Source organism: Drosophila nasuta, chromosome 3 (assembly GCF_023558535.2).
Source record: "Drosophila nasuta strain 15112-1781.00 chromosome 3, ASM2355853v1, whole genome shotgun sequence".
Classification (NCBI taxonomy): Eukaryota; Metazoa; Arthropoda; class Insecta; order Diptera; family Drosophilidae; genus Drosophila; species Drosophila nasuta.
The window spans coordinates 34,742,063-34,768,688 of NC_083457.1; the positions used below are offsets into that span (position 1 = coordinate 34,742,063).

The window sequence follows — 26,626 nt, forward strand, 5'->3', positions numbered from 1 at the left end:
GGCAACCATCTCCCAGAACATCCCACTTTTGGTCGCCACTAACCCATTTCATTGTAGTCGTAGTCGCACTTTCTGCTAGTTAGTTAGTTACATTGTATACACTTTTTTAAAGCTTTTTGTCCAGCTTTGTTAACTGTACTGCTGTTTGCTCAGTTTTATTTTTTGTTGTGTACTGTATTTCGATGTTGCTCTGTTACTGTTATTTAATATTCAACATCTACTTCATTAATCTCTCACTTTGTTGTTGAACCACTTGCCGGGCAATCTATCCTCATTAATGTTAAGGAGCAGCAAATGCTGAGCGATAATCAAGGATAATAAGGATTTTGAGTCGTCTTGCATTACCAGCACTGCCAGTAAATCACTTTGGGTTCAAGCAACCAGAGTTGCCATGGCAACAGCAGCAACAACAACTAAACCAACTATAGCAACAGCACAACAAAACTTTACAATCGCTACTCAATATTCGTATATACAACACATACATACATACATCACATATTAAGTGCGATATACGATTATACAACTAAACGAAGCTATATACCTACTAATTAGCACATCAATAATTCACCATAATTAGTTCTTTAATTGACTCTGTTAGCTTCGTAGCTGTGTCTATAATTGTCTGTGTTTATGTTTTTTTTAAAAAGCGATTAGTTTCATTTTCCATACTATCGTTTAAACTATCGTGACAGTGCAAATTTGATGCATCATTTATTAGCAACGATTATTTTTGCATATTTGAGGTAGTTACTGCAATTTTTATTTACTATAGTAAGTTCTTTAATTGACTTTATAAATTATGTAATGCCTATGTGGTTTTTATAGGCAACCAATACTATCGTATATACTATCGTGATAGTTGAAAAGAAGGTGCTATTTAAATAACTTGAATCATTTATTGCAAATGATTGTATCTTATAATTTAACTCAGTTTCTGGCAAGCTTTAAAACACGAAATTAGCTGTCATAAAATGACATAGATGACAGCAGAAATATGTCTTAATTACTTTTTATATCCAGCCAAGAAAATCCAGCAATTTCATAAGCTAATTCTTAGCAATTTCTTAAGTCAACAATGCTGAAGCTAAAGAAAAATGCATTTCTTTTTTTCTACTTCGCTGTAGATGTAGAATAACAGAAGAAATCTTGCCTTGAACTGAAAGCAGTGCTCCAATTTAAAATCTCAAAACGAGAATGAAAAGCAAATAAAATTGGCATCAGAAATAAGGCCCGAGGCCAAAATGTTGTTGGGAGTCAACTTGGCGGAAAAGTCGAAGCGCGGTATAGCGGGGAAAATGAGGAAAACTATAATCAAATTTAATTAAAGGCGAAATTGGAACGCTCGAAGGATAACAAACAGTGCCGCGCGCGTGTATGTGACACATACAAAGTCCGAGCGAGTCCTGAATGGTCCAGAGAGTCAGAAAGAAAGAGAGTGGGAAGGGAGAGTGCGGAGGGAGGGGGGCTGCAAGCAAATAAAGCACAACAAAATATGTGTGATAAATTTTTCTTTTTCTCTTCATTTCTTTTTTCTGAGCTGTGTTGTGCTTTGCTTCTGCCTCTGTTCCCGATTTTGTTGCTGGTTCTTATGCTGCTGCTGCTGCTTCTGGCTTCTCATTATTATTTTGCCTTTTATGTGGCACAAGAATAGAATCAGTGTAGAGGGAGTGACAGAGAGAGAAAGAGAGAGGGAGTGGGAGGGAGAAAGCTAAGCGAGCTTGCGTCGTCTACTCGGCGCCTGCCGTTGATTTCTAATGTGATAAACTTTTGATGGCACAAAGGCGCAGCCGTTGTCCCGTGGCGCTCGGCCTGCAGTTGGCCACTGTATGTCCTCTCCCTTCCCCACATCGCCTATCCACCCCTCCACCCTTCCCACAAACCTTTTAACCAAGGAATTATTCGAGGGCAGAGCGGTTGCAGCTGCGGCGGGAGCGACTCTTTAAAATCAACGCCAGTTTCTTATTACCCACTCATGCAGTTGAGTCTCATTATTATTTCAAACCCGCACACACATGTGCATAACAGTATTTCAATGATAAACTGTGCCACGCTGCGTATACGTAATATCACGTTTGCAATGCACTCTTAAATGCGCATACGCCCCCTTGGCTTGCACTGGCGCAATAGTCAATATATCCCCAATCCCTCCTCTGACTAAATTTATGCATCGATTTCTGCATTTATGTGATACTTATGAATCGTATAGAGCGCTAGAGAGAGATGGCGAAAGAGCGACAGAGATGGCGGAAGAGGAAGCGAGTTTGCAATCGCTTCATTTGTCAGTGCTTTGCAATAGAAACAGAAATGCGAATTTATGCTTGATATGTGATATGCATCAATGGCATCATAATGCAGCAGCAAGAGATGAAATCACAAGCATCACATGTTAGATAAAGAAGTCGAGGGGTGGGGTGTCCATTAGATTATTTTCTAAATCTCGGTCAAATATTTAAGAGACAAAAGAAAGTATGACAGGATTTTGATGTATCCTTAATTAATTTTTGTATAGCAACTATGTGATTTGAATTTTTTAAAGCAAAATATTTCCATCTCTGTTCGTATTGCAAAATATTTTTTGACTTTCCAAGGCAAATATGTGACGATATCGATTTGCTTTTAGTATATTGTTTTCCTCTATCGCCTGCTCCATTTCTAATTGCTGAACGTTCTTTCATTGTGTTTTGCAGGCTTGATGACAAATGCAGCAACAACTGAGAGACAATTAATACGGAAACCGGAAAAACGTTAAAAACATTGTGCATACGCCGTGTGGGCCACCACGAGCAAAGTCATAAATGAATGCTTTTAATTGCAAAAGAATGACATTTGCCCGCAGAAATACGAAACAAACAAAATGAAAATCGTTTGCAAGAACAACAATAACGCAAGCAACAATAAACACAAAAACAAACAGCTGCAGCAGAAGCAGCATCCACAGTGAAAATTGTGAAAATCGCGAAAATTGAGCGAACAACAAAATGCTGCTGATGCCAACATCATGTGGCCCGGGGCCACCAGTGGACGATGGCGACGCTGCTGTTGACCTTAGCTTAACCCCACACGAACGATGTGCACGTATCCCGACCCGCTCCCCCTTCCACTCCCATTCACCCTCTCAAATCCAATCCCAGTTCCAGTTCCAGAAGCACAACCCAACCAGTCCAACTACGGGCATTCCCAGATGGCTTCTAATGCTCCTCGTGCTCTTTGTCATTGTGGCCCAAACGCCGCAGCGTCAAGTGGCCGCCGAGAAAAGCAAACACTGTGAGTATTCCCAACAATCTATCTATCTATCTGTCTGTCTGTCTGGGTATCCATCTATATAACTATTGATAAACATATATGTATGGTATTTATGTTGGCTTAAAATCAAAGTTTTTGTTCAACTTTTTATCCCTCTCCTTGTTCGCTGTCCACTTGAGTTTCTGAAAACAATTTGTCCCTTTTTTTTCGCTTGTCGAAGCTTAACTAAAACGAAAAGTTTTGCTGTCATTTCAAGCGTGGCCTTTAATGCGCTTTTGACATTTTAAATAATTTGATTAATTTGCAAATTGTATTGCAAGTTAATTGATTAATTAAAAAAAATTGAAGCGGTTGATTTAACCAAAGAAGAATCACATAGGCAACTGAAACAATAATAAAGTTGAGCAATTAAATTCAATTAAGTTATCAGCGAGTATGTTAATAAAAAGAAGAGTTTAATATACTTATTTCAATTGTTGAAGCGATAAATTGGAAAGTGTGGTATATAAATCATTACTATGGTGACGTTAGATAATTAAATAAATAAAAGATAAAATGTTATGGCATTTTGTATAAAGAATGTGTATCAAGAATATAATAGAATGAAACTAGTAGATTTTTGAATTATTATTTAAACTAAGGAAAGAAAGAACATAAAAAGCTTAAAAGCTTGATCACTGCTTATAAAAATTGCACTTTACCATAATAAAATACCAAAAGAAAAGGAAAGTATTGTCTTTCTCTACAAATAATATTTAGAGCTTAAAAGTTTTGCTAAAGCTGAGCATCGAAATGCAGTAAGAAAAATTGTGATGACTGCTGGAATTCTAATTTCCATCTGAAATGTGTTACATTTTGTCACATTCTGTGCTGTTTTTTATGTGCTGCGTTCAGCTTCCTACTTTAGCCTCGGTTTCAGCTTCGCCTTCAGCTACAGCTTCTGTTTTGTGGTCCATGTAACAAAATATTTGCACACAATTTCCCTTTTCCTTTCATTTTATATACATGAGTGTGCATTCGTGTGTGTGTGAGTTTCAACATGTGTGTGATTTTTCTTTGCTTTTCTTTTGGCACGACAATAAAATGTTCATCATCGAGCAACGAGCAGATGTAATAAAAGTGCATGAAAATGTTGTTAAAAAGCGAACAAAAACAAAATGCTGCAACTATAAAATACACACATGATATGTATGCCTTCCCCTCTCGCTCTCTCTCTCGCCCTCTTTATGTGTGTGCGTGTGTTGGCTTTTCTGTGGTAATTTGTTCACATTGTCTTACATATTGTTTATGCGAAGAATAAACAACATATAAATACAATTTTACGATGAGAAGGCAACTTGCATACTAAACAGCTTATCTCCCTCCCTCCCTCTCTCTCTCTCTCACTCTCTCACTGTGTGTAAGTGTGGGGTGTGTGTGTGCGATACATTTGTCTTGGCATTGACTTTGGCCAAAACATTTTAATCAAAGCAGCAATAACAAAGCGAAATGGAGATCATAATAAGCTCTGGAAACAACAATAAACCTACCTCAGCCCTGGCAATCAAGTCTCTGGCTTCATTTCTGTATTTACTTTAATTAATGCTGTTCAGATTAATTTCCACATTTTGCTGCTTCTTTGAAGAGTTTAGTTTTGATAAGTAATAATAATATGAAAGGTATAAATCAAGTTTAGCTGTGCTTTATTTATTCTACTGGTATTACAAAATCAAATAAAGTAAATATAGATTTTGATCAGTTTCTAAGTTATGAAAGTTGAAATAAATTTTCACATTTTTGTTTAGTTTTAATGAGTTACAATAATAAGCAATATATATAAAGCAAGTTGTAATAGCAAACATATATTTATTCATTTTTGTAATTTTTAAATTCTAATTAAAGTAAACAAATTTTGGTTTATTACATCAAGTCCCTCCTCTCGTAGTTAGTTGAGACTTGCATAATGAGCTGTTTACATAAGCCTCAATAATTTGCTACACCTTCGGGGCTGTGCTACGCAGATACACATGCGAGTACGTGGCTGATAGATGGGGAATGATATGTGTCAGGGGTAAAGGGGAAGAAGGGGGAGCTGCGTGAGGCTGCTGCATTTGCTGGCAAATGAAATGAAATTCGCTGAAGCGTTGCGACGTCACGACGCAAGTTGTTTGCCACAAATTATTTCCGTATTTTAACATTAAATCATAATTAAAAAATTTTGAAGTAAAACAACTTACAAGCTGGCAAATAGCGCGATAGCAACGATGACGTCAACCGTGACTGAGACTGCGACGGCGACGTCGACTGCGGCAGAAAAAGTTTGAGTTGCAAAAAAGTTGCTGCATACTTTTTTGGGCCCGTTTCCGGCTTCCAACTGCGGATTGCTGTTTGCAGCTCTGTTTCTGTTACTGGCAGCGTGCGCCTCTAATTGCAGCATCCCTTTGCCTTCTCCTTCTCGTTCTCTTTCTCCTTCTCGCACAGCCTAAGCGCAGCTTGGGTGACGTCTCGGATTTGCTCTGCTGCCTGGCTCTTGGCTCACTTCTTGTTGCTGTTGTTTCTGCTGCTGTTGGCTTTTTACTTGCTCATTTCCGGAGGCGACACAACAACAAGTTTTGCTGCTGCGGCCGTTTGCTGCGGTCACACACATACAAACACACACACAAATACACATGCGTACTTTCCCTTGTTGACTGTCCTCAACAGACTTTTGCGGCCCACGTGGCGTGTACTTAATTTTCCCCAGGCCCATCAACAGACGCGTCGCAAACTTTTTCTCAGCCTTACATGTTTTTTTTTTTTTTTTGTTGCTCCGTTTGCTTGCCCCAAAGGGGCGCGGCCAAAGGCTTAAGCCGCGACGTCGACAGCATTGAAGGTTTCAGCTTCAGCCTCAGCCGCAGCCTCGACTTCGGCTTCAGCTTCACTCGCAACTCGTTCAACAAAATTTTGCACAAAAGTTTCATAATTAATTTCATGTTAAGTGGCAATGCGCACGTTACATAGGCACAGAACCTCTGCTGCCCTACGCAGCCCCATCCCTTCCAATTTGCACTTCATTTATCCCTCCCTCCTCCGCAGTCCTTTGCCTGCTTCCATAATCGTTAGTTGCCACATTCGTGCATTTTTTGGACCGTTGTCTTTAATTTGAATTGTCATTTCCTGTCTAAAACACTCAACGCCGCGCTCGCTCCTCCTTTGCTCCTCTCGTGGTCTGCCTGACATCCGGCCCTGGTGTATTCTCCTCCTCCTCCTCCTCTTCTCCTCCTCCTTTGCTACTGCTGATGCGCTGCGCACGTTCAACTTGATTAGCGTAACTTGTAATGACTCGCACGAGCTGCGACTCGACTCGACTCGACTCGATTCGCCTCGCCTCGACTTGACTTGACTCGAGCCAAACTTGTTGGTTCCAGCGCCAAACATTCACTTACATGAGTAAATATGTACACACTGTGAGTGTGTGTGAGAGTTGTCTGCTTGTCTGTCTGTCTGTCTTTCGTATTTGCAAGTGGTTTTCATAATTACTTTGTGTGTTCACTTCAAATTATCTGAAGCACAAGTTGGGCCCGGTGCTTGAGTTTTGCGTCCCAAAACTCCTTCCTTTCTCTCCTCTTTCGCTTCCTCTCCTGACTCCACTGACGGTGTGCTACGATTTAGGACTTATTCAATTTGTTGAATGTTTACCACATCATCGTATTATAATTAACTTTTTGCTACGTGTAGCTTTCTCGCTCTTCTTTTCGCCTGCCATTCGTAAATGTTTTTGCATATCAAATTAATGGACACTTTCAACGTTCTCTTTTAAAATGTTATTTCTCTTTGAAGTATATTTTACATTGTAGGTTTTAGAAGAACTCGCGTTCAATTCTCTCTTCGTGTTACGAGTTGATGGATAATTTAAATGTGCGAATTTATTTGTATAGTTCCATTTCTCTTGCTTCCGCATTGTTGAATATTGAAGATGCAATCAGTTGCTTAACGAAATAAGCTTGCCTGTATCTCTCTCCTTTCTCTGCTGTTCATCCTTTCTCTCCTCCCCAGCGATGCTGTAAACAATTGTGTCGCTTTGTGCGAATTTGTGCAATAATACGAGCATTACACAGTTTTATAAAATGGGTCACGTTGCTTGGGTGACAGTCTGAACGAACCAAAAGGGGGAGAATGTGAAGGAGTAGGAGGATGAAAGGGGCAAGGGAAAGGGGAAAGATTTCCTTTTGGGCAGAATCCAAGAGCCGAGCCGCTGATGGCCGACTGCCAATAAAATTGTGAGAAAAACAACTGTCGACGACCAAGAAATGGCATAAAACTTTTGCTTTTTGTTTGGCATAAATATGAATGGATGGATTTGGGTCTGCTTTGGGGTTGTGGATGTTGAATGTGGGAGCGGGGAACCGAAGAGAAAGAGGAGCCAGTACCAGTTGCCACTGCGGGAAAACCAAAAGCGGAGGCAAAAGGCAGCTGCCATGGACCCCACACGTACTAAAGCCTGCAGCTGGGAGGATGGCAAAGAGGGGAGCCAGATGAGGCCAGAGTGTGGAGTCTGGAGAGGCCAGATGGCAGAGGGAGCAGGGAGCTGGGAGGAGGAGGTTAACATTATGACAGCTTTGCGGAAGCAATAAATTTTAATTTTATAACAATCCATCCGCATACGAAATAAAAAGGATTTGAAATTTGCGACATACCACACAAATTTTGTATAAGCTCCAAAACGCTTTTGTTGCCCATTTCGTGATTTATCGATAAAAAGCGATAGAACGATATTAAGGCAATCGGCGGGATTAAAGCAAGGCTTTTGGCATGCTGAAAGATTAAAGAAACGAATGAAATTTTGCTTAAATTCTATTCGAATTAAGAGAAAATATGAATTAGATGTTTTCTATTCATAAATAATTAAGTTTAATATAATATATCATTTTCTACATCGATTCCTCTTACCTGATATGCCTACGAAGTCAAGTGACTATGAAATGCATCCATTCAAATCGCAGGAAAATGGGCCGAGTTCAGAGTCGTTAACTCGATTCACAGTTGAATGAATAGATAAATGTTGATACTGCTCTCGCGTATGTGTTTGGGAGTATGATAAATTCATAGCTGTGAAATCGAAGCGCGAATGAAATCAAGCAAGGCATAACAAATGTCATTTATAGCTAAACATTTCTACCAAACCCGCGAGGAGGGGATTTCTATTTCTTCCTTCGTTTTCACTCCCCCCAACTTCCTCTTCCGTTGGAAGCCAATGCCAAATGGAGGATTGATGCGTTGCGAAGTTTTGGGCTATTGCCATTGGCAAATCCTTCATTTCCCCCGCTCTCTCTCTCCCCGCTCGCATTTGCCACCCTTTCCCATCGTCGAGCGAAAGCCAAACAATAAATTGGCCAAATTGTCCATGAATGTGGCAGAGGGCGATTGCTGGGGCAGCGCATTGTGTGGTAGCTGCGTGGCAATGGATGGTGGGTGGAGCGTGGAGCGTGGAGGGGGGATTCGGGTTATTTATCAATATTTCCGGTCAAACGAGAAACAGTAAACTGTTATTATTCGAAATCGATATTTGATATGTGATGGCATGTTCTCTCTCTCTCTCTCTCTCTCTCTCTCTCTCTCTCTCTTTTGTGTCGTGTTTTCAAATTTATTTATGCCTCACACTTTGCTTTGAATTTGACGCATTTGAATTCAATTTTAATTGCCTGCAAAATTGAGTAATTTGTGATGATAATAATAAATCGTAAACGTAATTGGGTTGCGAATTCAATTCACCATTTCGCTTGCCACACTAATTGTTCACATTGTTTTCAGTAATTATAATTAATTATTGTCCTTATTTGAAAATTTATTCAGTTTATTAAAGCCTTTTGCAATAGCAGAGGCACAAACAGTTAGATTAATTTATTCCAAATGATTGGTAAACAAATGTTTCAAAGTTCTGCGCTTGATAAGAATCACTTAAATAATTAAAATTCAATTTTATTCATAAACTAGAAATTAGTATAACAGTTTAATGGTAATTAAATTTACTCGTTTTGCAGACTATGAGAACTGTAATTAAATATCGTATAACACCATTATTTAATGGGTGGACTACGCAAACAATGTGCACGACATTTAGAGACAATTACGCGTAGAGATTGCTAGTTGCGTATCTCGGAAAATTGAGTAGAAAAGCACATGAAAATGTGCAGAGCATTTTCATTATGCTTCTCACTTAGGCGCGTGTGTCCCTTTTGTAATCAAATGCACAGAAAATTCTATTCTATTCTATTCCATATAACAACAAAAAAATGTATAAAATAAAATAAAAAAAAAACAAGAAAACGAAACGAAACGAAAAAAAAACACGGAAAAGAATAGAAAGAAAACGAAGCGAATCCCAAACCTTTTTCGTGTTGGCTCTGATGGGCTTTGTGTTCTGGCGGCTGTGTTGAGCTGAGCTGTGGGTGTATCCTGGCTATCTCCGTGTATATCCTGTATAGAGTGCTGCTACTGTGTATCTGCTGTATGCCCTTCCTGCTCCCACTCTGCATCGCTATCTCTTTCTGTCGGCCACTCTACAGTGCTGTTGCTGCTGCTGTGTTCCACTTGCGAAAAAGAAGCCGTCGACATAAAAGAGAAATTCGCGCGCACGCAAAACAAAGCAGCAAATATTATACTATATATTCCCGCCCCTTGCCACCGCTGCCCCGTCGCTTACAAAATATTACTACAAGAGCCTAGAAGAATTAAACAACAATAATAAAAAAAGACAACAGCAACTGCAACAACAACAACTACTACTAGACAGACAACAATAGCGTAATAAACTAGCAGAAAAGCAAAAACTTGCTAACAAAAAAAAAAAAAAAAACTATAGAACAACAATTTTTGCTTTGTTTTCCTTCGGTTTTAGTTTTTCGTCTTTCTTGTCTGTTGCCTTTTCGTTTCTTTTGCCGCCGCACGCAAAACAAATTCTTTATTAAATGAATAAAGATAAATTATTTGCTAAATATTTAAGAGCTTTTATGCCAAACATAGTAAGGAGGCGGGCCACGACATTGGGAGCCGGAGGAACAGGCACAAGATGGAAAGCAGCTAAAGGCGGCAAGTTTAATTAACAATTTGCAAAAGGAAAAACAAAGAGAAGTTCAAAAGGCAGTCGGATAAAACTTGATAAGCCTCGCAGGACACTTTTAATTTTTAGCTTTTTCGTTATTATGATTTTTTTTTTGTTTTTGTGTTTTCTTCTTTTTTGCTCGAAGTGTTCCTTGAGCTGGAAATTATACGCACTAATTGAATAACAACCAATGGGATCTTGGAACAAAAGCGAAATAGAGAATGAAAATGGAAATTTCAAATGCATAAATCGAAGCAAGTAAATCGATAAATCTGTTATTGAAAAGCATAATCGCTTTGAGCAGTGAATAGTGAATTAGGAAGAAAATGACAAAGCAGCTTTTGCATATCTCACCTTGTTAAGTTTTCTTTCTCTTACATTATGCGTCGCACAGCGTTGCCACCTTGCTCGCCAACAAAGCGCAGCCAACTTAACAATAGGAGGAGGCCATCTTTGCAAATAATAATGGGAAAGTTGAGTAAATTTTACACCTACTTCACTGGGTGCGCTCTAACAATTGAAAAACAATGAAATAACCAAACAGTTAGTTGAGAAAGAACTCAAGAACAGCGAAGCGTCGCCTTCAGTCGCAAGTTATTCAAAAATTTGGCACATCATTTGAAGAGGCTTGTCAACAGTTAGCGGCAGCTGTCCGAAAACTTTTCCTCTGAGTGTTTAAAAGTGCTAAAAAGTTGGATAGACAGATAGTCAGAGAAACCGCCGACCAGCTGGGAATCACAGTATGCAAAGACAAAAAAAAAAAATCAGAGAGTGGAAAAAGAAAGGGAATAAAAGCACGAGAAGCAGGCGCTAATTGCCCAAGTGACATTTGTAATGGCACTCCCGGGCATTAGGTGGCGTGGTGGGCGAGCAAAGAGCAATCCAGAGATTGGATAACGAAGAGAAATGAAATGAAACGAAATGAAATGAAAGCAAAGCAACGAGCTGACGGGCATTAAAGCCAGTCCGAGAACAACGTGTGAAAAATTGCGACAATCGAGTGCGCACTGTGACAGACCATCAAAAATGAAAAGGGGTATGTGAAGGGCGTGTTTATGAATAGATCTCATTACTTATTTGATACCCATTCATTTAATTTAATTTGCCTGACTTCCGACATCCAATTGATCATGGTAAAAGTCCTGATGGGACCGATGTCCTGACACTTTGCTAAAAACTTTTCACACTTTTGCAACTTGAACATTTTGACAGGCGACAATTTGCTTGATTATTGCAATGGAATCAAATGAAAGACCCAGTGCTGAATAGACAAGGGGGAAAGGACTTTACTTGACGACCATTAGGAGAGTCCTTTTTCTATGCTGTCAGAGTCCATTCATTAGTTTGCTACCCACTCGACTGCGACTGCCGTTGGTCGGCTTGAGGTTGCCACATTTTTGCAATTACCCGTTACTCTGCCAGCTGACAAAAGTTTAATGATGCGTTTAAGAGGCCAACACTCAGTGCGAAATTCTCGTATTTACTTGTTCTTGCCTGCTTTCTAATAAACTTTTGCAGCACTCAACAGAGAAAAGGAAGTTTGTAGTATATTTGTTGCACTTTATGAATTATTAAACAAGTTGGCAGCGCCACTTAGAGAGCTTAAAACGTGCTTCCAAGTTTAGTTGATGCTGCGGTTGACACCTCTGCTCAGCGAGGAGCTAGAGATGGGGACACGATAGCACGACTAATCACGATGTCAAGTTAATTGAGATGATGCGATATGAAAGCATTGTTGAAGTGAAATGAGATAAGACTTGAAAGACACGGGTATATTGTATGCGGGTGGCATTGCATGCTTAAGCTGGAGATAGAAATAAAAACATTACTGGATGTAAACAAATTTTAGTAAATATTTGGTTGGTCTTCTAAATTATAATACCTTAGTAATTAACATTTTGTAGTTTGTGTTTTTGTCTACATATTGGGAATGTCGATAGCATAAGCTGTCAATCAGTTAATATTATCCAGTAACCTCGACATTTTAATTGCTCTTGATTGAAGCTGGGTCACACTATTTTAAGCTTAGCTGTCAATCACACGTACCTCAGCCAGGTATTGTCTGACTTATAATGACGACAATATTTGCCTGAAATATAAATAGAGTTGTTAAAATATCTATGGCATTGTAGTATCTTAATTTCACTCTTACACTAGCTGTCAATAGCTTGTCACGCTGTCATCTCTATTAAACACGATCCACTTGTGTGCTGGGATTAATGCTTAAACTGCGACAGTGCCCACAACATTGCCCCCAAGGCTCAATTAAATTGACAATGTGTTACGCAGCGCTGACTCCGTGGAGGGGATTGGTAGGGAAGGCAAGGGACTAAAGACGTATCGCGGGCAGCTTCAGCGGAGTATGGCCAAAATGCCATGGCCTAACGCGCAAGCATTTACTTCAGATTAGAATTGAGTATATGTACATAGTCGCACAATATATACATATACACACACATATTTCATTAAAGCAAAAGTCCGAGCCACTGAAGCACTCGAGGCGGCATTTTGGACGCGCTAATGGAGCGTGTGAGTCCCAGCAGCAGCAGCTGGCTGCCACGATGGTTGGTTCGGTTGGATGGCTGGATCAGGACAAGACGCAGTAGCTGGCAACATTTGGTCGGGTTTAGTCAACTGTGTGTATGATTGGATGAGGCATTTGGAGGGGGCACTTTGGATGACATCTTCACACAGCATAAAAGAGCAGAGCGTGTGAACGAGAAACATTTGGGGTAAGAGGGAGCTAGGGACAGGGTGTGGAGCTTAGCTTGGGGTCAGCTAAATTCAATATTGGCGAACAGGAAATTCATTGTTTAACCTTTGTTACTTAAATTGCTCAAATTCCTGCCATTAGTTTGACAAACGAGCCAGCGAAATTATTTTGTTGCAGCGAAATAGCCAAACAACTTCCCTCCCCCGTCCTTTCTTCCCCTCGCTCTGTACACTAGCTATAGCTAAAGTTTTGCCATGCTTGAAAGTGCACAAACCTCAATTTGAACCTCCTCCGCTCCCCTTCCTATACATATTGCCTTGCCTTTTGGGGTCACGCACTCAGCTGGTAGCTGGGCAACTGGTAACTGGCAGCTTGGTTGCCTTTAGGTTCTGTTGTGGTTCCGTTAGTTGCCATTGTTGCCGTTGTTGTTGTCCTGCTCCTGGTCGTGGTCCTGTCCTAGAACTATCCTCTTGTAGTCCGGCTCAGAGGTTTTCTGGCTTTGGCTATGAATTTTATGCCATTGCTGCAGATTTATTTGCGGTTTTGCATAATCACTGAAAATTAGTTTAAAATATTTACATTGCATTTGCATTTCAATGTCGGCGGTCAAGCTGATCTCCCATTTCCCAGTCCCCCACCATCCCCACTCTCTCCACATTCCATCAACAACAAAGATTTTGCAAAATCCAGACCAAATGTTTAAGCGCTTAAGCTTCCCAAGACGAGCACAAGTTCAGCCTAGACTTAACAACATATACTTCAGCTATTTGCCAAAATTTGCAAGCAATTGGCAGTCGAAAAGGGTTTCAATTAAAGCGGATGAAGCTCAGGAGTTGTTGTCTACTATTAAATATTAAAGTATGCAAGCTAAAGAGCTGCTTAGAGAATTAAAAGAGCATTAGGTAAAATTAATATCGAGAAGAGATTTGAAATTTATTATGAATGAAATAAACCTGTAAAAGATTTATCGACATTCTTTTGACAAGTTTAAAGTTGAATCCGTTTCAAATAAATGCTAACTTGTATAGTATGTCTGAACGATATAACGTTTTGTCTGTTAGACGAGAAAACTTGCAAATGGAAAGTGTTCAGGCTAAAATTCTAGTCTTCTGGTTTCGATTGGTGATATCTCACATGCACACCTTGAGAATGAGAATCAGCATGTTGATGATGGCAAATGCATTCAGTATTTGATTGAAGTAATCCGGGCATAGCTTTTAGTGGCGCAGATCTAGGCTTGACCCAGTTGGGGCAAGTGTCAGGCAGATGGATGGAAGCTACCCGGGAATAGACAGCAGTTTCGACAGCAGCTTCGCATCTTGCATGGGTATTAGGTGGTTGAGTTGTAGGGAGTAGAAGAAATGGGCAGGTGCCCACAGCAGCTGTCCGCCCGTGTCAGGACATCAGGACACCAGAGCAGAAGCAGCAGCTGGGGGAGTTGCATACGTATGTGTATGTATGTGTATGTGTGTATATACGATGCTTGGTATCCTTGTAAGGACGTGAAAAGAAGTCGAAAGGAAGACGCTAAGCTCGATATTAGACGTCAGAACGTTGTGGCAAGGTAAACATAATTTTCCTCTAGTCAAACTACTTGCACAAAGTTCTCGCTTGTTTGCAGAGAGAGTGCAGCACGAAGCAGCAGCAGCAGCAGTATAACGACAAGAAGCAGCGCAAAAGGAATGGGCTGAATAAAGGGGGTGTGGCTGCATTGAGGGAGTGGGTTGGGGTGGTGAACTGACAGAAGTGCATTGGAATTCCTTTTGCCAATTCAGCTGTCAGAGATGTTGCCAGAGAAATCAACGCCAATGTGTTGTGTGTGCTCTGCAAGCAGATGCCAAAGTACTCCCCGATAATGGGGGCATATCGACGACAAGAGAGAGAGGCGGGTTGAAGGTTGGGGGCGGGGCACGAATGCAGTATTGTCATTTGAGTTTGAGTAAACGCATTAAAGAGCAGCAAATACTTCCGGCAGCTCAACGCTACACTTGGCCGGAAACATTAAAGATCCCAAATAGCCAGACCAGAACAGGCCCCCAAACCAGTCGCGGTTTTTGCTGCGTTCGAGTATCCTTTTTGCCAGCTGGTTATTACTTCTGCGGTCCTGTGGTTGCCTCTTTTTAAGTGCCCCATCCTGAGTACCAACTTCAGAGAGCGGCATGAGGAGTGCGGAGTGCAGGCATTCGCATTCACAGCGGCAGCCGCAGCTTTTTGATGACACAATTTGGGCTTGGCCTTAGTTTGAGTTTTAGTGGTCGCCCGTTGCCACGACGAGGTAAAAGCAAAGTATCCTAACATCTTTAAGAGCAAGATAATGACTTATTTAGTTCCGCTTTTGTTATGTTTCTCTCCTCAACTATTTTTCTGTCTTTATCTTGGCTGCCTGAAGAGATTGTTTCCTACGAAATGAAAGCTGCTTTCAGCCAGTTAAAGAACTTCTCTAAACTTTATATTTTGATACTCGTCTTTCTACAATTTTTCTTGGAATGTGCCGTAAGTTTGAAGTCTACTGCCTTAGTCATTCAAGGTGGTTTTCTTTTATCATGTTTAATTCTCGTGAAATCTTGGCTAGAAAAACTAACAATATTATCTGTATTTAGTTTTTATTTAAATCTATCTTCGTTTTTATAACGTATTAATATTATTTCCTCCTGACAACTTCTCTGCGCTTCTATCAACATTTCAAATCTCAACACTCTATGCTTCTACCTTCGAGCTTATCTTAGTCTGTCTTGATTAATTGGTCTTATATTTTATAGTCATTTTCCCTTGACAACTTCTCTATGCTTCTTTCAACAATTTCAATCTTAACTATTTCCCTTACTCTTCTCCGTTTTTGAGGTCACACATAATTGATTCATTCCATCTATTTGGCACATCATTTGTATCGCAGCTCAAATCTTGTGGCGCCATTCGCACGCAGTTTGGCCTTGGCGCGGCACTTTCGATTAATAACAAGCACATAAAGCGGTGTAAGGAGCAAGTCCTTGAAATTAATTATGCTAATTTTAATCCTTTTTGGCAGTGCTTTCATGCTAACAAATGACATTGCGACTAACTAATCTGGCCATTAACCGAAACCCCAGCAGAACCTCACTTTCTCACATTCCCACCTCCCTCTCCTTCTGCCCACGTGGAACTCATTTTCTGCAAGCTGAGCACTTAATACACCAAAAGCAACAAAAAACGAAACAAATCTTAGTCAGGGTGGAGAACAGGAACAAGGCAAGACTTTGAGCCATAATTTGGCCTTGGATTTGTAGACCATTAAGTGGGCTCAACTGAGGCCATTTCAAGTGACCAAACAACGGGGCAGGCGGGATTAGACCTATGCCTAAATCAGTCGTCTTGGGGTATTTTGTATGTGTTGTAGTTTTGGGAATATTTGGAGTATATTGTCGGTTAAACTGAGGCATAATTTGGTAGAAAGTTTATAAATATACAGAGGCAAAACATAAAAAGTTCTTACCCTATAAAATCTTGCATCTGTAAAATCATAGCTAATTTAGCAATATTTTTTTAATTAAGATTAAGATTGTACTATATAAGCACAGAGCAACAATCTTAATTTGATAGACATCATTTTCTATCACTTTCTATTTGTGATCATTCATTCTATTAAGAATGAAGTAAAGTTTAGAAAATTCTAAAGAATGTTCATGCGAAGGCGGGATTAATTTAGGTACATTTCCTTATAGAACGACAGGGTATTTCGTTGTTGAGTGTATTTACGCTATTTGCGTTTAGGGGGGCAACCCATAAAAATACTACATTAGGCGCTAGGTATAATCCCATATTTCCGAAATGCCATTCAATGTTAAGCTACTCTCCGACTGCATAAATGGAGTTTCAAGGAAGGCAGGCTTAGGACGGAGACGGGGATTGGGATAACTGCAATATCGCGCAAGACACGCCCCTCAGCCCCGGGCATCCGCTGTAAATGGAATTGTTTTCGGGCTTAATTTATAGAAAATGTATCTGGCACTGTACTCTCTCTTTCTCTCTCTCTCTCTCTCTTGTCCTTAGCCCCTATCAGAGCGAACTTCAGTTGTCACATGAGCTAGCTCCTTGTGTCTCCCGGCTCATCCTCATCCTCAGCTTCAGCCTCTGTCTCTGTCGCTTCCCAAAGGACTCGACAACGGATTGTTTGCCGTCGTGTTTTGTATACTCCTCTCGAATCCCCCAATGTCAGCGCACAGTGGTGCCACAGCTGCGCAACACGAGCATAATCCTGATGTTATGTCGGGAGGTGTTTACCACATCTCGTTGCCTCGCAGCAGCTAGCTCCCTTCTCAATTCAACACTGCAGTCTTGGGCTAGAAATGATTGAAGGATTTCTCTGCTGTTGCCTTGTCTACATGGAAATATGTACGCCTGAGCACTTTACTCCCATTCGTAATTGATATTTTACTATTGTCAGACTCTGACGCTGATACTGAGCGCTGCTCATGCTGATGTCCTCTATCCTGTATCCTGTATCCTTTGGCAGCTTCAATCCAGCGCTGTCTCTGTGTCAAATTGTGCAGAAATTCTATTTATCGCTGTCTCTGAATGATGTCCCTTATCCCTTGCATTGCATTTGATTGCCAATGCAGACAGATACAGCTTCAAGTAATACAGCTTCATGTAATGCCAATTAAATCAAGTTGAAGATGGCAACAGTAAATATTCAAACATTTTGTAGAGTGAAAACTATAAATTTCGAATATTTCAGTATTAACTTAAGTTTGGCAACGTTAATAATTAGGAACAACTGAGATACATTACTTTTGAAATTCTGTTTGTTGATCGTACAACACTGCTAAAAGTTGCTTATGAATGAAAACGATATAATATCATATTATACAAAATAAACAAAAATTATGCTAATTTTATTATTTTCTGGTATCTACGCATTCCAAAGAATTACTAAATTTTCTTTAAATTTAATAAAGATAGCACAAGTCTCACCGAAGTTGCACGTTTACGCCTTAAGGTGTCTTATCTATGTATATGTGGCACATCCTCCACACCGGTTAAACTTAATTTAATGCATCATGTAGATTTGGCTCTAAATTATTCAGAAACTTCCGGGCACATCATCAGCTGAAACTGTAATCAATCTTGGGGCAAGCGGTAAAAATAAAACAAGGGAACACAGCAAAAAAAAACACACTTACAGAAAACAGAAAACAAAAGGGGAAAAGCCAACGAACCGCAAGGAAAAGTTTCATTTGGTTTTGGGTGGTTGGCGAAGGGGTTGGGGGACAAATCGTGAATTATTTGCCAAAATGGCAACCTGTCGGCAGAATTGTGTGCAGCCGCCCACAATTCGGGGGCACGCCCAGCTTAGCTGCTGGCTGACTGGCTGCCTCACCTGGCGGTGAAGATCAAAGCGAAATGTGTAACAAAATTGCCAATTACATATAAAACACGCAAAAATTGTCTGTGCCGGGCACCTGGACGGCAGTTGCTGTGATGCAGGGTGCGGGCTGTGCTGAGGGAGGATATGGCTGTCTCGCTCTAAAACAAAAGGCCGCTGTTGCCGGCAATTGAATTCAATTGTGAATTCAATTTAGGAAGTTGGCAACGCCAGCACCCAGCGCTTATGACTGGGTGGCAACACCACATCGCTTGCATATGTGACAGCCTGTGCGAGTGTGTGTGTGAGTGAGTGAGTGTGTGGTTAAGGCGCAAAACGAATTTGCACTAAATTCCTTAACCTCCTCAAGCTCCCCGCTAGCTATAAATGTTGCTCTCCCGTTGCGACGACATCTTTTTAGCAGTTGCTTTTTCGCTTCTTTCGCCGCAGAGCGAAAGCGTTGCGTCGCCTGTGTCGCCTTCGTGTACGCTTTATTGAAGCGAAATTGAATTAGTGCGACGGCAACGGCGAAAGCGGAAGCGGTTGCTAAGCAGGAAATTGCCTGAAATCAGGCGCACGTAAGCCTCGCCGTCACGCCCCACACACACACACACACACCCTCATACCGACATACACTCCATAATGTGTGTGCGTGTCTTTCATTAAAATCTCAAATATTCGCATTGGCAGGGCACGCTTTTGGCTTTTATGTGACAATTTCTGTCGCTGCCTTTGCCACTGTTTCAGACTTCATTTGCATGCAGCGCCAATGGCCAACAACGATGGCCATCATCTCCGCCACGTTACACTCCACTCCACACCACTCCAACACACCACCTGCCCTGCCCCTGTCTGCTTTGGAGTGCTACCCTCTTGGTAATGGCGTTCATTTCATGTTAATGGATTTCGCACTTAAGCGCTATAGTTTTGCTTATTAAAACTAATTGACAGGCATTTAAATAATGCAATTTATATACACATTCCCCAAGCCAGCTGCGCCTCTTCATTAGCTCCATTTCATTGACTTCAAATTGTGCTTAAAAAGCTTCTATCGCGGACTCATGCGTTCTCTTTCACGCATTCACAAAGCCTGTGTTTGGTATTTAATCGATTACAATAGCTATCGATAATTCATAGTTGATAATATATCATTTTCAACGAGCTTTAATCGTTTGCATAAACTATCGATAACTTAAAATTTCCATAGCATAAATTACGCTGCTCATGCATTATGCTCCGTTTATTGCTTTGGCTGCCTGCCCAAGGCATATATATACCTATTTATAAAATTTTCCACAAGTGCGAGTAACTGTACTTGCGCAAAATGCACGGGAAACATGTGCGGGTTATACGTGAAACGAAGCGTAAATGAATTTTTCATTTTACCATTAAAATTTAAGTGCACATTTTCCGGCGCAACGCACGAGAGCCCGCCGCTCTCTCTCTGTCGATGGCGGTGTCGCTGCCGTCGGTCGCTGTGGAAATCTGAGCCATTAAGTTGAAGAAAGTTAAAGGAAGTTGTGTCGGCAGCAGATGGAAATGTAGAAGCTGCATTTCGCCACAAAATTATTATATTATTAAGTATACGACCTGTGTGTGCTTGAACTTTTCGTCTAACATAAACTGTTAAATCGTTGTTAACTAATTCTCTCTCTCTCTCTCTCTCGCTTGCTTTCAGATTATATGCAATCGCTGTGCAAGAATCACTTTCTGCAGCAACTTTATCGCAAAATTGACGGAGCTGTACTTTGGTCGCAAAACGAACGCAATCTGGACTGTGTTATCACCTTTCAGACACAGACGATTCTGCAGCGCTTCATGCTTCGCTTTGATATGCTCCAACTAGACTGCAATGATCATCTGCTGGTCTACGATGGAGCGCATGCAGTATCAACGCCCAAGGTAAGTTTAAAGTTGACTGTAAATAGCGATAACTTTGACAATAACATTGAGTTGTTCATGATTGACGTATCTTAACTTTGGAAAGTTAAAATGTAGTGCAAATTTATTACTAAAGTACTTTAATTGTTTATCCATCGTGTAAATTTCAATTACTAAGGGGAAAGCTCTCATTTTAAGGGATATGCTCAATGCAGTAACAGTATTATTTATAGCTAAAGTTAAGGGCAATCATTGCGGAAAAGTTGTCAAAGGCAAAGTCATTGCGGGGAAATTTGTGTCGCAGCCTCATGATCCACATACACAATCAGAGCACGCTGATGCCTCTGACACTTTAGGTTCAATCCCTGCGGGGGGTTTCCGCTTTGCAACACATCCACACACACAAACACACTCACACCACACAAGCGGGAGAGAGAGAGAGACAAAATGTAGGCATAATTTTAGCCCGTTGCAACATTTGCAATGATGACAACGGGCAAGAATGTGGCTCGTTTGGTCTGGGTGTTTGCCTGGTTGGGTTAGCTCGTTGCGAGGGAAGGCAGGGAGAGAAAGTGGGGCGCTTTGCTGGTTGCCTGAGTGCACCACAGCGGTTGCAATGCGGCGCCAACTGGCAGCTGCCACATGCCAACTGCCGGGCTGAGTTTGCTGATAGCGCTACGATTTTATCAGCAACAATTTTCATTTTTCATGACACGCCCCCCCACTCTCTGCAACAGTCCCGTCAGCCAGGGACTGCATTATATTATATTATGCGCATGTGGGCGTGCCAGCATATGAGTGCCTGTGTATGTGTGTGTTTGGAAATGTAAGCCAAGGCAAGTGGCCAGAAATGCAGCGCATAAGCAGCAACTAAATCTTTTATAGCCCAGGGACAAGCCAAACAAAATATGCTAACTAAGCCGAAACGTGTTCGACTTGCAGATACGCTGGAATAAACACTATTAAAGTTTAACAATTCCTTTACAAACTTCCTAAGCATTACAGGATATTTTGCGGTCATTTCCTGCTGCTCTACATAATTTACATAATTTCTGTTGGCCCAGGCAACGCATCAAATATTAACGCGTCACAGTTTATGACAAAATCGATGGCAACTTAAGCTTCCAATTATGAAAACTCTGCTCCAAGATGGACAGACAGTTAGTTGGGGGACAAGCTCGCCCAACGTCAAACGTGATTGGGTCGTAAAGGTGAAGTTGCCACACCGTTCATTTTCTTGCCTCAAATTAGCGGCAAGTGCATAAAATTTATGACAAGAACTATGAGTTTGGTATTAAATATTCGATGCATATAAAGTATGGTTTCCATTTATCTTTAATGACATAAATCGATTAAATATTATTGCTTTTAACTATGATTTGGAATTGGTCATAACGAAAATCAAATAGGCAAGCTTTATATAAACTAAAATAAACTATATTATTTTAATTTCTAGTTCATTAACAAAAAAAGTGATTGGAAATTACCAACAATTATTGTTATGCATAAATTATTATGATAATCAAATGTCTGTTGATTTAAAAGTTATCTTGGTTAACTAGTTGAATGGAGCTTTTTTTGGTGCAACAAATCGATAAATAATCTTTAGCCATTGCAAGAGCAGAAGGTGTTATAAGTACGTCGCCCTCTATTAAGACCGAAATACAAAAAAATAAAAAATAAAATGCACTAAGCACTCGCACTCGCTTTCGAATGCTACTCGTACTTATAGACTCTCTCGCATATGTGTGCAGTAAGTAGAAGGCGCATCTGCTTAGTTCAAATCCGATTATAAATATCTATTCTCTTTGCGGCTCCCCACTTGAAAATGCCTTCGTTCTTCTGTGCAACCTGTTTGTTGTTCACCTGCTGCTGCTATGTTGCAATGATAGTAGTAGTACGATGTGGAAAAGCCTTTGCTTAAATATTTGTCGAGTGAGTTGTTTTGCAGGCGACTTAGTAAGTCAGAGAGTCAGAGAATAGTCTGAAAGTCTGGGAGTCGGTTTGCAAGTGACCTAAGCAGCTTTGCACGCCTTGATTTCTTGTCACCTTGCCTAGTTGCCAAGTTGCCACGTCAACAGTGAGATGGTGCGACTTGATGCAGCTCCTAATGTTTATCTGTGTACTATGCGGCGGTATGAGCAATGCGGCGCAAGATTTATGAATTTGTCATGCGACTCAATTCGAGTCTTGGGCTCATTTGCATGCCACAACGGCCACAGCAAAGCAAAAGGCGAAGCCCCCAAAAACTAATAACATTTTCGGTCGAGAGTCCTCAACTGCTCGACTGCACAGCTCCGAGTCCTTGGGTATGTAAATACTTTTGCGACAAAAGAAGTTGTCACTGCCTTCAAAAATGCAAAATTAAAATATTGCCACACTGTTGGAGTGTGTGTGTGTGTGTCTATGAGTGTGGCACACACAAAGCAAAGGGGTAAGCGGTGAGCAGAGAAAAGTTTGCGTTTTTGGGCTGCAACAAAATTAAAATATGCCACAAAGCGCCGCACGTCGAAGATGCCGGCCAACTGCAGTCCTAACTGCCTGCCTGCCTCTGCCACATGCTGCAGCATCAGGATCGGTAGCGGCGGCAGCGAAAAAGCAGAGCGTTGTGTCAAGAAAAGCAACCACAGCAAAGGCCTCGACGATGACACGCACAGTCAGAGCGAGGGAGAGCAAAAGCGAGAGAAAGAGAACGAGGGAGAAAGGAGGTTAGCGTGTGTGGACTTTGATGAACCCTGTTGCAACTTTTGGGTGGCAGCCACACTACACACAGACACACACAAGCAGAACGTGCTCGTGCCACAACATCATCATCATCTACGTTGTGCTGCCTGCTCATTATGTGGCAAGGTGGCAACTGCACAGTGGCGCCACAGCGCAGCAAATTTACGGAAATAAGCAGACAACCAGTCAGAGAAACCGACAGAAAGTCAAGGATATTTGCCATTTATTTTAATCAATTATCATTTATCATAAAAAAATAATCAAAACACTCACCTAGCAACAACTCGATATCGTTTGAGGCAGTAACACAGTTGCATGCGGGCACTTGCCCCATGGGATGCCATGGATTGGGGATTGTGAATTGTGGAAGATGAGCAAACGTGGGAGCCTGAAGTTGGGCCCGTATATGCGTAGTTAACCGCAGCACATTGAGGCAACCAATGCAGCGTGCCACTGGCAGCTGATGCTGCTCCTACCGCTGCTGCCTCCAAGGTGGCATGCTCTTACTACTCCCATGCCTCATGTGGCATTGATGGAGCATCTAGAGGGATGCAACGACACAACGCAACGCGATGCGATGCGAAGCGAAGCGACGTGGCATGCACTTCTCGTCTTTGTGACGTTGCCAACAAGCTGCTTACAGCTCGACACTTCCATTCTTCAAATTGCAATTGCAATTGCGTTGCACGGGCTGCCGGGGGGCGTGGCATGATGTAGAAAACGTTCAGCGAAGCTAAGGAAATGTTCATTAATTACGCTTTGACGAGAAAAGCGTGAACATTTCGATGGAAAATCAGATGCTCTTTAACTTGCAATTAATCTTAAGTGATGTGATAGAATAAAATTTGATGGCGATGTTATGCTTTTCAACATATTTCGATTGACAGAATATTATGAGATGTAGGCGAAAATAATATAGTTTTAATTTTAGAAAAAAAAACTCTCAGAATAAGCAAATATGATTTAAATGGAAAGATTTATCCTTAATCTGTTAAGATGAAAGTAATGAGGCAATAATGTAACGACTTTTATTTAAAACTCTTTCAAAGTGTCCTACTAAACTTCACAGGCTAAAAATATAATCAAGGTGCTTTTGGAAAACAAACCCCAAAAACATAATTTAGTTGAATTTCGTAAATTTGGAATCCGCAGCAAAAGTAAAATTTTACGAGAAAATGTTAGAAGTAGAGGAAAGTCAAATAAACAAAACTTTATAGAAGAACACCCAGCAAAATTTGCAAGTTTTTAAAGAAAAGAAGACATCTTAGAGTGAATGTTAAAGAAAAGCGTGTGGCTTCAAGTCAAATGCTCGCTGTAGTCGTGTGTGTACTTGTATTTATAATTGAATGGAATTTAATGAAGTTGATTGAATTTGCAGATTGACATCTCCTGTCGCAATACGAAGAGCACGGTGAACGCGATATTGACACGAACGAATTTCGTGACGCTCAAGTACGTGACCGATGGCTGGGGAACAGATGCGAACGGTTTCAAGTTGGTGATAACATCGGTGAAGGACCCAAGTGAGTAGCACCTACACACCTAACATAACACTGAAGGAATGCCTAATGAGCTGTCCGTTTGATTCCCGTTTTCTTGCAGAGCACACGTGCAAGGATTTCACATGCGCCACACGCGAGTTCTGCATCAGTCCCGATCTGCTCTGCGATGGCGTCAACCACTGTGGCGACAACTCCGACGAGTCTGTGCAGAATCTTTGCCAGAGTAAGTATTGACAACATGCTGTTAATGTAGATATCTGAATCACCTTTTTCTTCTCTCTGCTTAGATGAGACGACAAGCACCGTGTTTGGCGTGGACATGACTTGGTTCGTGCTAATCGTAGTCGGAGTCCTGCTCGTGCTTAGCGCCCTCATTGTGGCCATTGCGATCTGTGTCTGCCGTCGTCAGGATGAGAACACTGTCAATCAGAACACGGCCCTGCAAAGTAAGCATAGTTCAGCATATTGATCAATTCAATTACTTACTTTTAACTTTATCACTTTGCAGTGCATCACAATGCGGATACGAATGGATCGTCGAAGCATCTGCATTTCCATGGCATGGGCGTGGGCATGGGAGGCACGCTAACGAGAGAGCATACACAACTGCCGCCAGGTTCGGGAAACTGGCATCACCCTGCGGGACCATCCGGGTACCACCGCATTCCACACAATTACTTGAAGATGGCCACCAAAGTCCGTCCCATTTGGTGCTTGGCAAATTCCGTCAATTAGGTCAAGATCTTTCACAAAACTCCGCCGGACTCAGTCAGACGAACATCGCCGTTGCAGCTGGCAATCATCCGAATGCCAATGCCGCCAATGTCGCTGCTGCCCAAAAGGACGAATGGTTTGTTTAATTACCAAATCGCTCGATTCTTTTAAGCAACAAAACAACTGACTTCGGTTCCGGGTTAACTAACACTGGATCAATGTGAAAGAACGAAAGCAACAAACAAAACAACCAACTAAATAATTGACTTGAGCACAATAATCTGCACTTAATTAAGTGATTTCATGGATATTTGCAGAGCATTAAATGAAGTAAGTAGCAAAAGCATGGCAAAATAAAATTAATTATAGAATGTATTACAAGAGATATAAGTACAGATCTTCCAGCATTTTAAACTTTAGACTTTTAAGACAATTATAGGATTAGTTAAATAATTTCAATCACTATATTATTGTGCAAGTTTATTGAGTTTATATTAAATTAGAGTATCGTGAATCTCCAGGGCATTGTTTGATTCTATTTTATAGATAATATATAAATACTTTGAATAGTATATTTCTTAGTTATCAGATAGCCAATAATATTATCTTTTTTTGAAATTGCACTAATTCATATTTCCCTTGCCATTTACAGGACTGTTTGACTATATTTAACAACAAATAATGTGGACATCACCGCGCAGGGTGTATATTTAAGAGATCTACTCGTACCCAGGAAGAATCTCGAACGCGTTGGGCGAAATGTGCCGTAAGAACGCACAATTTTGTCGGATAACCAATGCACTTGTATATAGATTATAAATAAATATTATAAAAAAATAAAACAAAATTAATTTAATTAATTAATTACTTGAAATGAAATGAAAAAAAAAAAATAGCTAAGCCCCGATTATTGATACTGAAATAAACCAAACCCCAAACAAAAGAAATAATGCAAATACAAATACAAAAGAAAGATAATGATTTTAGATTATAGGACAAATTAAATGAAGGGTCAAAGTCTTACAATAAGAGCCTCCAAAGCTACACAAAGAATCCTTGCAATTAATTCAGTTATAATTATTATTATATAGTACATATATATGGTAATTGTTAGCACTTTTTTTCGCGCGTAGTATTCAATTTGTTTATGGGAAATTTTAAACCGAACCGTGAGTAAGCATCAGAAATGGACAAATACTAAAATAATCGATGGCATTTAAATGGATTTTTTGGAACAGTGACACAACGACACAGAAACCGCAAAAAGTATTAAAGCTCAATATGCAAAATGATTAAATGATAACCAATTAACTGATAACCGATAAAAACAAAATGATAAAATACCATTAAGATACAAACAAAAATACAAATTCTAAAGATGAGTGTTGATTTTGGATGGAAATTTGATCGAATTCTAAATAAATGAAATAATAATACTATAATGC

General features: G+C 40.6%; 1 protein-coding gene across 4 annotated transcripts in view; it reads left to right on the forward strand.

Moving 5' to 3' along the window:
• LOC132794057 (uncharacterized) overlaps nt 1-26,028 on the forward strand; it is a 32,073-nt gene extending 6,045 nt beyond the window's left edge. For 3 of the 4 annotated variants that reach the window (XM_060804280.1, XM_060804282.1, XM_060804281.1), the window contains exons 2-8: nt 2,691-3,267; nt 20,039-20,262; nt 24,344-24,488; nt 24,568-24,690; nt 24,755-24,913; nt 24,976-25,511; nt 25,834-26,028. In XM_060804280.1, coding sequence (XP_060660263.1) covers nt 2,982-3,267; nt 20,039-20,262; nt 24,344-24,488; nt 24,568-24,690; nt 24,755-24,913; nt 24,976-25,202 — 1,164 coding nt within the window. In that variant the 5' untranslated portion in view covers nt 2,691-2,981 and the 3' untranslated portion in view covers nt 25,203-25,511; nt 25,834-26,028. Of the gene's footprint in view, nt 1-2,690; nt 3,268-20,038; nt 20,263-24,077; nt 24,286-24,343; nt 24,489-24,567; nt 24,691-24,754; nt 24,914-24,975; nt 25,512-25,833 lie in introns of those variants that run through there. The other variant, XM_060804283.1, reaches the window with a different exon arrangement.
• The last annotated feature ends 598 nt before the right edge of the window (nt 26,029-26,626 follow it).